Below are 12,590 nucleotides of genomic sequence, written 5' to 3'. Positions count from 1 at the left end.
ACACTAACTACAGCAGGCCAAACTCAAGTCAGATGGGCAGAGGCTGAGAGAGCACTTTGAGAGTAAGCATGGCATTGCTAGAGAGCACTGCTCGAGTGTCTCAGCTCTTGCCTGTCTCTGTGAAGCAGAAAGGAATGTCTGGTTTCTTCCAGCAGAGAACTCATTTTACTTTCATAAAACCAAAAGCAAGCTGGCAGTATGGCTTGGTGGGCAAAGGCCCTTGGCACTCAACAGCACAAGCCTATAAGTCTAGTGATGATTGCCACATAGAGGGAGAGAAACAAGGACACAAAGCTGTCCTCTGATCTGCACATGCCCGCCCCCAACCCACAAAAGATAGGTCGTTTGTGTGTTTGTTTGTTTGTTTGTTTAACCCATGTTCTTTCTATGGTTTCTTCCCCTCATATCACCTGCTTACAAACTCTAGCCGCCTTCTCTTTCTCTTATCTTATTCATGTAACATTGACTGGAAATATTTGACCTGCCAAGACTTGAATTTGGCATTTGGGGTTTCTCCCACAGCCCATGATAGATAGCATCACCAGCAAGCAGAGCACAAGCTGTACAATCTCTGCTTTTGGGATGTTCTCCACCTCCTGGGAAAACCAGGCCCCAGCTTACAGGAGTTGAGAGGCAGTTGCCTTTAAAAAGTCCTTTTACAGTGCTGTGACTCCTTGCTCATATGTACTGGGAACTGTTTCTTACTCTGTGGAAGAGTCCCCTGGGGCTTCAAAGCACAAATGAAGACAGTGATTCACAGTGGCCAGCAGTTAACTGCACCTTGACCTTATGCCGGATGCTGTTTTGGCGGTTTGCATGGACAATTCCTCACCATCCATGAGTAAGCATTCAGTGTAGATTGAGAAACCAAGGCACATGCACTTGAACAGCTAGCCTTGAGTCATTGGGGCAGAGCTGGAATTTAAGCCTATGCGTGTGTGTGATTTCAAAGCCTTGCCTGAACCCCACCATCCTCCTCCCTGTGCAAGCAGAGACCTGCCACACAGCGCAAGGAGATCTGAAGGGCTGAGGGCTTCCTGTCAGCTGTGCAGCTAAGCAGTCATATATGTTAGGCAGGAAAGGCATATTAGGATAATGCCCTGCCTGTAGTTGCTACACAGCAGAGAAAAGGCCCTAGGTACAAGCATGGTTTCTATTGAGACAAATGGCTTCAATCTGGGATCCTCATGTACACATCAAAAACAACAACAAAACACTGTTGATGCAGAAATCAGAGTTCTCATATTTATTTTTCTTCCATAGGATAAAAAGAACAAGTGGTATGAGCAGCCTTTTAGGGAAAATTGGAGCCAAAAAGCAGAAAATGAGCACCCTTGAGAAATCCAAATTGGACTGGGAGAGCTTCAAGGAGGAAGAAGGGATTGGTGAAGAGCTGGCCATCCATAACCGAGGGAAAGAAGGGTAAGAAGCGGTCTGTCCTCCGTAGCCTGAGAGCTCTGCAGCAGCTTGTTCAAACTGGTAAAGCTCTGTTCTAGGATGAGGCAGATCCATCCGTGAGCAGCAGTGTTCCCAGGACTGTTAGTGAATTACAGCGTCAGTAACTGTGAGTTGCCAGGTTTATTCACAAGACAGAGTCTGGCTCACAGTGACTGGCTTGCCCTAATCTGAATCACTTGGCCTTCAGATAATCGGGGCTAGTTCAAGTGCCAGGACACGTCACTTTATCATGAATGGTTTGATGCTAGTTTGTTCCACTGTGTTACTGTGGTCCTAGGCATGGTAGGACTGTTTACTGCAGCCTGTGTGACACGTAGGAGGCCATTGCTGAACCATTCCCATCCACTCTAGAACACAAAGACAATACTTCATAAGCCAAAAAGGATCTTTTCCCTATTAGTGTTTATTTTGTTTTGTTTTCCCTGTGAGGTTGTTGACAAAGGATCTTACTCTATACCCTCACAATCATGGCAATCCTCCTGTCTCGGTCCTCCAGGTTCTAGGATCACAGGCAAGAGCCACCACATTCAGCTCTCATTTGTGGGGTATTTTGTTTGTTTTGTTTTGGGTGAGTATAAAAAAATGGGGTTAATTAAGTGTTTAGGGAGTAAAAAAGAAACATGTAGCCCATGGCTACAGGTCAGCATTTCTCACCCCTGACATAATGCCTGGTCCTTTATACAGTCCAGGCCTTTCATCAACCCTGCCCCTCACCAGTAAGATCTTCTCTTTGACCATAGTCGTTACCTCAGCTTCTTTGCCAGTAACATTGGAATAATCTTACACCTTCACTCCAGATGTGCAGGTATTATGAGATAATGTATAATGTATGTGTAACTTATAGGCATGAGATATGCATAAAGCACTTTGAAGAACACCAGTCACTCACAAGAAGGCCTACATAATAAGTACATGTCATTCAAGTTCTTAATTAGCCTAAATTAGCCTTTAATTTCAGCATTTGGGAGGCAGGGGTTGATAGGTCACTGAGTTTGAGGCCAGCCTAGCCAGATGAGACCCTGTCTTTAAAAAAAAAATCTAAAATAAATAAATAAGCAAACAAATAAATTGGTGGGTAAATAAATATAAATGCACATCCTAAGTTATAATAACAAGTGGCCGGGTAGTGGTGGCGCACGCCTTTAATCCCAGCACTTGGGAGGCAGAGACAGGCAAATTTCTGAGTTCGAGGCCAGCCTGGTCTACAGAGTGAGTTCTAGGACAGCCAGGGCTACACAGAGAAACCCTGTCTCGAAAAACCAAAAAAAAAAAAACAAAAACAAAAACAAATGGAGGGATCAAATTTTGGGGTTTTTTTTTTTTTTTTTTTTTTTTTTTTTTTTTTTTTTTATTTTTTTTACTTTTTTTTTTGAGGTAGAGTTTCACTATGTAACCCCACCCAAGCTAGCTAACCTATACAATCCCCTGCCTCAACCTGGGACTGAGGTTGAATTGGGATGAATATCACACACCCAGCTCTTATTCTTCAGAGTAAGACCGTAACATTATCTGAACCAACCTGGGAACATTTTGTTTTCTATTTTTGTTGTTTGTTTGGTTGGTTTGGTTCTTTTACATTTAATTATGGAGAGGGGCCACATGATGGTTTCAGGCCATTCCTTACATAGTGGGTCCCAGAGACTGAACTTAGATCATTAGGCTTACAGCAAGTTTCTTTACCCAGTGGCCATTTCATTGGCCCTGGAAGTATTTATTTCTAAATATGTCTTACTGTTATTTAAATCAACCTGGATGCTATCTAATATGTTTTACTTAAAAAAAAGATCATGAGGTTGCTTAACTCCTAGATCCAGGTCAGACTATTTAAGCTGTTCAATTTTGCACAGGAGTCTAAAATAGCAGAAGGGCCAGAGTGTACTTCACTGGCTTGCCTCTCTTGGGTATTGATTATGTGGGTTGAAAATATTCACTGTGTTCAAGCAGATAGAGGTCTGTTAGAGATGAGGGAGCATTAATAAACTACAGTTGGAAGAGAAAAGAAGATTTAAAATGAGATCTTAAAAAAAAAAAAAAGATTTAAAAAACACACAGGCTGGAAAGACGGCTCAGTAGTTAATAGCACTGGCTATTCTTCTAGAAGCCAGTTCACTAGGTTAAAACCTAGTGAAATTCCCAGCTCCTACATGGCAGCTTTCAACAGTCTGTAACTCCAATCTCAGGGGATCTGATGCCCTTTCTGGCCTCCATTGGCACCCGGCACACACGGCGCACAGATGATGTTATGCCCAATTTGCTAGACCCTCCAAGAAGACCAAGGACTCAGGATCCAATGCAAACACAAGAGAGTTTGTCTGAGAGCTCGAGATCAGCCCAGGTACCTGGGGGGCTGGAGGACTGGAGGGCCATGACATCCACCAGCTTCCTCTTTCAGTGTTCTTTGAACTGGGATCTCCCTGTACCTGGGAGGGTGGGGAACTGGACGGCTGAGACAACCACCAGTTTCCTCTTTCAATACACATTTAAGCAAAACATATAAAATAATAATAAAAAAATTAAAGTGGTCTACTTAGTGAGGATGTTTCAGGAAACTGAGATGGGCGTAGCTCATGTGGTAGAGCGATTGCCTGTTTGCATGAAGCACTGGGTTCAATCCCTAGCACCACATTAACTAGACTTGGTAATGCCTGTAATCCCAACATTTGGAGGTGGAAGCAGAAGGATCAGAAGTTCAAGACCATCCTTGGTTACTTAGGGAGTTCTAGGCTAACCTGGGAACAGCAAGAAAAATAGCACATAATAAGATGGCTAGATTTAGGGGTTTTGTTTTCTTTTTAATTATCTGTATGTGTGCTTGTGGGTTTATGTGCATGTTTCAGATCCTCTGGAACTGGGATTACAAGCAGTTGTAAGCCACCCAGTGTAGGTAGGAGCAGAATTTGGGTCCTCAACAATAGCAATACTGACTGAGCCATCACTCCAGCACTTAGGATGGTAGCTTTAGACTACGTTTATCAGATTATTCACATTTTTACTTAATGTGAATAAACTAAATGTTCCAGTTAAAAGTCAGAAATTAACAGATTAAATTTTTAAAAATACAATCCATAATTTGCTGTCTTAAAAAGGTTGATGTGAAATGTGGAATGAAGAAATATTGAAAATGTAAAGGTTAGAGAAAAGATGAATTATGCAAGTACTAACCAAAAGAAAACTGATACAATGACATTCATGTTAGACAAAGCAGATTTAAACAAAAATATTACCAGTTATTAAAGAGACAATCTCTTCTTGTGGTCATCATCTGAGAGGCAGATGGTTAAACTGGAAAGCACCACCTACTGTGATCGGCTGAGGATTCTTAAAGTTAGTCATGTCTATAACAATGATAATGTTCATAATCCAGTTCCCTTTAACTTGATTCCCTGAAGAACTGCAGGTATATACCGACACTATAAACACCATCCAAAACAAGAAACAACTCAGAGGTCTGTCTGTCAGTAGTGTTACAGTCAAATCAAATCTCATCTGTCTACACCATGGGCTGCTGCCTAGCAATGAGAGTGGACAAAGATAAATCACAGAAGCATCAACACAGAGTAGGAGGTAGACTGTGATGCTACTTGAATGAAGGTCAAAGCAGGCAAAACCAGTAGATCAGTTTTGAAAGAAGCAGATCACAAAAGAATGCACAGAAGAGAAGTCTATTTATGTCAGAATCAAAAATAGCAATAACAACAACTAGAGGTTAATGGAGATACAAAAAAAGATACAAGTAGGACCAGAGCTGCTTTTGTGGTTTAAAGGGCCTGCTGCTCTTCCTGAAGACTGAAGTGTAGTTCCTAACGCGCACACACTGGGCTGCTTATAGCTGCCCACAAGGCCACACCTACTTCAACAAGGCCATACCTCCTAATAGTGCCACTCCAGTGGCCAACTATTCGAACACAGTGAGTCTGTGGGGATACCTATTCAAACCACCCCCCGCCCCCATCCCTATCCCAGTGTAATACACCTTTCATCCTCACACTCTCATTCAGTTCCTACCTCTGGGTTCCTGCCTTGACCTCCTGCCCTGGCTTACTCCATAGAGAACTAGCACTTGTGAAACAAACAACCTGCTGAAGTGCTTTCTCTGTTGGTAGTGGTCAGTGTTACCTCACAGCAACCGAGAGAGAGCTCATGAGGACAGGCACTGGCCCCAGCTTAGTCATCGTACAGTGGAAACCTTTGCCTATGCCTCTCAGGGTATTAGGGGAATGGAGCAAAGAGGCAAAATGCCTGCCTCCTCCCAGGCCTCTGCTTACAATTCTTTTCTCCCGCTTGCCGTTAGCTGATCATCCCCAGACTCAGACCTTACTGGAAAGGCTGACGCTGTATTCGTTTCAGTCCTAGCCAGCTGTTTAGGAATATTTTCCACAGTGATGTGAAGTAGAGTTTGGAGGCATCCCCCCAAGTCTCCCAGGTGCCATCTCACTTTCCCCAGCCCTCCAACCTGGGTGTGGGGCCCTGGGCAGCCGGTCCTCTTCCTCCCCAAGCAAACACTGGTTCTAAGACTTATCCACCATTTTCTGCCAGTGACTCAAAAGAAAAGGGCCTTTCCTGCCCACCTGTCTGTCTGCTTCTCCAGCTGCTTACTGCAATCCAGCCGTAGTGTACCTCCCCTAAGAAGGCTAAGGGCTCGGCCCCGGGGCCACTCTGGAGTAGCTCTACCCCCTCAGTCATATTACCACTGTTAGGTTTTATTAGTGAGCAGTAGCCCCCAGAGCAGACACCACACCACTGCAGTGTCTAAATGCCACGTGCACTCACTAGCAGATGCCCCGGTTCTGTTCTGCATCCTGGCAGTATTGGAAAAGTCCAGCAGGTTTCTGTACGGCACTTTTAGTCAGCAGGGTGAAGTGCTATCCCAGAGACAGTCAAGCTGTTAGCTGACTTTGTTCAGGTGTTGAGCATGGCTTCCTCCAGCTCTGCTAACTAACCACACGGATAGCTTTCCAAATAGTAATGCCAAGGCAGAGGCCCCAAATGGAGGGCAGGGGATCCATATATAAAATGCACAGTGATGAGAAACACAGGCTTGGTCTTGGCTGCTGCTGTCTGTCCAGTTAAGCTGAGGGTCACAGACCTACCTCAGCGATTTGGAAATCAAGTATTTGGTCATTTGGACGACGTGAAGGAGGGACCACTAAAATACTTCTCACTCTGAAGAATCTTATCAGGAGTCTGTCTCCCAGAACCATCTCAGCCTTGAGGTGATATGAGATATGTTGGCTTCAGAGCCAAGCCTGGTCCTTTCAGTTGCATTCCCAGGGTGGAAGAATCCTGCCTTGTCGGGGCTACTCCAGGATGTGCTGGTCTCAGCTCTTCTGTTGCCTGCCAAGAGCTGACTGACTCTAATCGATACACGCAGGGAGCCCGCGCTACAGCCTGAGTAACAAAGCGCCAGCCCTGACACTGGCCAGGCAAGGGCCTCTGACAAGAGGTGCTGACATCTTCCCTGATAGTGCTCCTGCTCTTCCTATCCAGTGTCCTGAATCTCAGGGAAGCCTGAAAAGAGGTCATTAGCAAGTTTTGTTGAGTTTGGGGTTAACCTGGTCCACATAGGAAGTTTCTGAATAGCCAGAGATATACAGAGAAAGCCTCGCTTTAAAGACAGACGGACAGACGGTGGAGAGATGGTTCAGCAGTTAAGAGCACTGACTGCTCTTCCAGAGGCCCTTAGTTCAACTCCCAGTACCCACAATGGTGGCTCATTACCAGTGGAATCTGATGCTCTGTTCTGTCACGCAGGCATACTTTCAAATGGAGTACTCATACATATAAACAAGTAAATCTTAAAATTTATTAGATAAATCAATAAAATAAAAAATCTGCTGCTACTTAAATGGGCCATAAAAGCATAGCGGCAGGAGAGGGTGGCACACCCCTTCAGCCCTAGGTTTCCTTGTGGGTCAGCCTGATTGAAGGTTGGGCATGGGCCAGAAAAACAGCAAAATCATAATTCCCATTGCGCTTGTCAGCCAGCGTGTCTGTTCTGGAACTGTGACCCAATTAAAGTTACTGGAAACCCCTGTGGCCCAGTTAAAGTAGGTGAACCCTCAGGTGGCCTTCAAGGCAGCCTTTCCTTGGGAGCTTTCCAGCCTTGGTCTTTATTCCAAATGTCCAGTCTGAGGCCCTACAAGTAAGGAGTGCGATTACATTGAAGAGAAGCAAGAACCTAAACCCACAAAGCACTTCTCCGTTCCATTGCATTTACGGAGGAGCATTTATGTTTTTATTTCTGCAGGAAATAAAAAAACAAACACAAAATGTCAAAAATTAATACCTCACCCAAAAACACCAATAGTAGATATCAAAGTTGCTCTTCGTCCACAGCCCCTGGGCTGCTTCTGTACTTCATTCAGCAAGTCCATGTCCAGTGGAAGGTCTGTCTACAGTCACCTCTTGGATAGAAACCAAGCTGTCACAGGATCTTCTTAGCAGCCGCCAGTGGCTGTCTTGATGGTCAGTGGACGTCCTGAGAACTGAGTGGCATCTGTGATTGTAACTTGTGCTGCTGCCCCTTAACATCTATTCTGGACTTTGCTCTTGTTAGACTGCAGGTCCTGTGGACACACACAAGCCCTTATCCATACTTGGCAAACATCCCAGTGTAAGGATCTCTTCTCCATCCTGGTCTTCCAGCAGATAGCCTGAGAGCTCTGTCCTCAAACACCCACGGGTGATGCTGACATAGCACCATCTCTCCCTGTGTTTGCCTCTCTTCTGGCTCTTCCAAGGGGCAGTTGGCACACCTGCCACCAAGTCCTCAATTCCCATGTGTCTACATCCACGTTAAGCAGGGTGAGGGACAAGTGATCACAACCGGTGGGCCCCTCAGTTAATTTTCTAAGCAGCCATGCCTGAGGGCCTTAGGCTGCCGCAGTGAATTGTTAGTGTGTCCACACCTCCTCACCCAGATCCCCATTCTGTGCCTTTATCTGAAGGAGCATACAGTATCTGCCACTGCTCTCTCTGCCAGGGAATCTGAATTTCAGATTTAACTGAGTCTCCTTTATTTTCACTTACTAAACATGACAACTCTGACCCAAGAGACTTGTGTCAGACCTAAGCACAGCATTACTGTGTATTCTAGCTGTTCTGGCCTCATTGACAATTTTGACACCACAGCCTAATTCCTGATCCAGACCAGATGGTAGTTACTAGTTTCAGACAGCACACATCCCAACTTGGGCCATCTGCTGTCCTCAGAACCCTGATGGAAGCTGGCTGCCTAAAATCATAGTGACAGCCTTAGCTAGTAGCACTTTGTTGTGCTTGCGTTCCATCCTAAACGTTATTAATACGTATTTCATTTACTCCTCACAGTAGACCCTCTGAGGAAGGAGGATTGATCTTTCTTCAGCTTGCTGGGTTTGGGTGTTTTGTGCTGTTTTGTGTATGTACAAAAAGCCTTGGCATCACATTAGACAGGCACAGGAGTTCATACACATAATCTTAGCCACTAGGAAGGGAAAGACAGAAGCTTGTGGCCTGAAGTACATGCAACCCTGTCTCCAAAAATAAAAATACAGGAGTGGTCTCTAGCCCAGGCTGGTCCAGAACTCACATTGATCTTATCTCGGCCTCAACAGTACTGGGGTGTGTGTGTGTGTGTGTGTGTGTGTGTGTGTGTGTGTGTGTGTGTGTGTATGCAAACACTATACACATATATCTTTGTTGTTGTCTACTCCCTTTTTTATATTGTCAGGAAACAGAGCAGCTAAGTGTATACTGCACAAACAGTGAGTGACAAGATTCAAATTCAGCTCCTCTGGTCTGAGACCTGTTTTCTGACTGGTCTTTTATGGAGGATTAGTAGCTACAGCCTCAGCTGGGAAGCAGATGGGATGGACCTCACTTGCTTCAGGGTGTTGAAGGGCAGGCAAATGGCCTGAACTCAGTGAAGAACACAAGTTCCTGGAGCTGGTTACATTCTTACCGTGAATGTGATAACCTTGTAGTGATAGATGCACATTTTTCCATGGTGCAACAAAGAAAAAATTAGTGCAGAGAATGAATTATATCTCTCATTTTTAATGACAATTTTGCTCCCTCGGTAGATTAATTAGCAGCAGAGAGTTCCTCCCCGAAAGCAAATCATAGCACACTTTATTGCACGGAAAGGTACACTAAAATGCAGCTGTGTCTCACTAAGCAGCCAGGCTCCCTTCTGACCAGCGTGCCTGCCAGCGTAGGCTGCCTCCCTCCCACCCTGTCTGGGAAGACTGAGGGAGACCTTGGCCTCGGAGCCAGAGCAGAACCAGAGCTCCCACTTCCAAGCAAACCCTATGAGTGACGTGGGGGCAGAGGTGTTTGATCTTGTTACTTAGAGGAATTCAGGAAAGGGCCTCTTCCTTTTATGCCACAAAAGCAGCCTGGCTGCAAGCTGAGTTGGTACCTAGGGAAAGAGCAGAGGAACCGGACTAGCCCTGCAAACCTCAGCTGTTTCTACTCTCACGGCAGCCCTTGGTGGTCCTGGAACTCACTCTGTAGACCAGGCTGGCCTCAAACTCCCAGAGCTCGGCATGCCTCTTCCTTGTGGGTGCTGGGATTACAGGTTGCACCACCATATCCGGCTCAGTTTTCTATCCTACTTCTTCAGTTTTCGGGGGTAGGTTTGTGTGTCTATGTTTTGAGATACACAAAAACAGACACAAAGACTTTGGACCAGTGAAATGACCTAGTGGGTCAAAGGCACCTGCTTCAAAGCACGACAGCCTGTGCTCTCAGTCACAGTGGAAGGAAAGAAGCAATCCCTCCCTGTGAGATAGTTGTCCTCCGACCTCCACACGTGCTCACCCACACATACACATAAATATACAAGCACAAAATACATCTTTTTTAAAAGAATATGTTCTTTCACCTGCCAACTCAGTGTACCACTGAGTCCAGAAAATACAAAGTCATCCTGTTGCTGTGAACTGCAGTGAGGCTCAGATTCAAACTTTGACCAGAATTGCCCAGGTGATGTTTACTGATACAGGGTGTTAATTAGGATGGCATTATTTCTTCTTTCCTCAAAGTCCTGTGACAACACTGAATACTTTCCTAACTCTCATTTACTTTCTACTTTTAAGAAGATGTTATCTCTCCTGGTGTGCTAGTGCACACCTTTAATCCCAGCACTGGGGAGGCAGAGGCAGGCAGATTTCTTGAGTTTGGGGCCAGCCTGGTCTACAGAGTGAGACCCTGTTTCAAAACAAACAAAAAACTCAACCTTTTCCAGTTTAGTTTCATTCATGTCTGAGCAGAGTTGTCCTTCTCTGGACAAAATGCAAGTGGTTTGGATGGAGTGAGAGTCCAAAATAGTCACCTGGACACTTGCCAAAACCTGATTTACCCCTGGGGTTGGAGCTGTGCAGGGGGGTCCTCTCCTGCCAGATTGTACTGACACTGTTTTTGTCTCTATCCAGGTACATTGAACGGAAAGCTTTTCTGGATCGAGTGGACCACAGGCAGTTTGAAATTGAGCGAGATCTCAGGCTGAGCAAAATGAAGCCTTGACATTCTGGGGAGAATCCATAGCAGCTTAATCCTGTTGACAATGTGAGCTCTTCTGTGTGTCTGTGATATTTCCAGTGTTCTTCATCATGTTTCCAGCAAGTCCCTTTTTCTACGTTGCAGTTTGTTTAATATATCTTAATTTCACTTGGTTTCATTCATTTTCCTTTTTAAAATTTGTCTTTAAATAAACAAACAGAACCCTCTGTGAGGTTGGTAAAAGTGTGGATGCCATGCCCCTTCCCTTTGCTCTGCTTCGAAAGCTGAAGGCCAGCCAGGCCCAGCTGCCACATCTCAGACCTGTCCTTGATGGTCATGGCCTCTCTAGAATCAGCCTAGTCTCTGGGCATTTGTTCTCAGTGCATTCAGCTTTCCTTTAGTGTGAGATTCTCATATGTAAGGTGGGGGGCATTGGGGTAAATTAATGCTGAGTGGCTTTTTGTTTTTTCCTATTCCCCTTTCTCCTTTTTTTTTTTTTTTTTTTTTTTTTTTTTTTTTTTTTTTTTTTTTTTTTTTTAAAGCCTACTTCAGATGTATTTTCTACCTCTACTGTAGTTCTTCAGGCTTCTGTCAGGGGATATTCTTGCCAGTAATGCTGCACACACCTAGAATCCCAGTGCTTGGAAGACTGACAAAAACTGCTGCAAATCTGAGGGCAACCTGGGCTACATAGCTCCAGACCAGCCTAGGCATTGAGAGTGAGAAATGGGGATTCTATCACCTGTTCCAAGGGCATGAGAATTGGGGGAAGTGGGCTGCAAAGACTGCATTCCGTTTCCTGCTCAGACACACTTGTGGCCTTACCACAGCTTTGTTTTCTGGCCTGTGGATGCCATGAGTCACATCAGTCTTTCAGAGGGCTGAAGTGAGTGAGTTGATGCCACCCTAAGGCCAAAGAACACTAGGTCACAGTGGGCTTCCTGACTAGGCCTTGGATGTGGGGACAGTATTTGTAGCAACCAAAACTGAATTGGTGTCACAGATGGCTAGCATCTCATTACCCAAAAAGGAAGCTTACAAGCCACATTTGAACTCATGGTCTGTTCACATCCATCTGCAAAGGACTGTATAGGTGACACAGAACATACCAAGATGGCATCACAACAGGTGGGCTCTACTGAGACTTGGATGATGAAGGAAGTCCTTTAACCGGAACCAGCCAGCACCCCATTAGGATAGGACCTCTGTGCCTGTAAGAAAGGGGCCCACCTGTGGTCTTCCTGGCATGTCACCCACTGCACTTGGTATTTCTCTTGTATTCTGTTGCAGAAATTTGTACCCCAGCATCCCATCTCTGCATCCATAGCATCAACAGCGTATGAGCCAACTCTGCCCATATATGCAGATGTTCACGATCCTTAGGATAAGGGGCCATGGATTCATGGTAACTTGGGTTTTCTCTTAGCAGAAGCCTAAGAGATGAGGAAGTCAGTAGATCAGTGAGACTCATCTATGAGTGTCAGCCCTGCCAGCCCTCAAACAGTCTTTTCCATCAGTGGCCTGTATTCAGTGTTTGTATCTCTCTAGAAAAGGCAGTCTCTTTGTCCCAGGTGTGTCTATTTCCAGCTGGGCACATGTGACCCAGGTAATACCAGTTTGACTGACTTAGGTACATGCACAAATTGAAG

At 45.2% G+C, this 12,590-nt stretch overlaps 1 protein-coding gene and 1 long non-coding RNA gene across 2 annotated transcripts in view; one reads left to right on the top strand and one right to left on the bottom strand.

The window, feature by feature from the left end:
• The window catches only part of Cfdp1 (craniofacial development protein 1), an 81,010-nt gene extending 69,842 nt beyond the window's left edge, over positions 1-11,168 (top strand). The window contains exons 6-7 of the mRNA XM_034522124.2: positions 1,264-1,422; positions 10,875-11,168. Coding sequence (XP_034378015.1) covers positions 1,264-1,422; positions 10,875-10,965 — 250 coding nt within the window. The 3' untranslated portion in view covers positions 10,966-11,168. The remainder of the gene's footprint in view (positions 1-1,263; positions 1,423-10,874) is intronic.
• LOC143434982 (uncharacterized) lies at positions 1,232-7,889 on the bottom strand. The gene is made up of 2 exons (XR_013104900.1): positions 7,750-7,889; positions 1,232-1,536 (listed from the first exon to the last, which is right to left on the bottom strand). It is a non-coding gene; the product is annotated as an uncharacterized LOC143434982 (long non-coding RNA).
• Positions 11,169-12,590: the final 1,422 nt, after the last annotated feature.

Source organism: Arvicanthis niloticus, chromosome 18 (assembly GCF_011762505.2).
Source record: "Arvicanthis niloticus isolate mArvNil1 chromosome 18, mArvNil1.pat.X, whole genome shotgun sequence".
Taxonomy (NCBI): Eukaryota; Metazoa; Chordata; class Mammalia; order Rodentia; family Muridae; genus Arvicanthis; species Arvicanthis niloticus.
The sequence above is the reverse complement of the archived record's forward strand: the minus strand, read 5'-3'. Positions and strand labels throughout refer to the sequence as shown.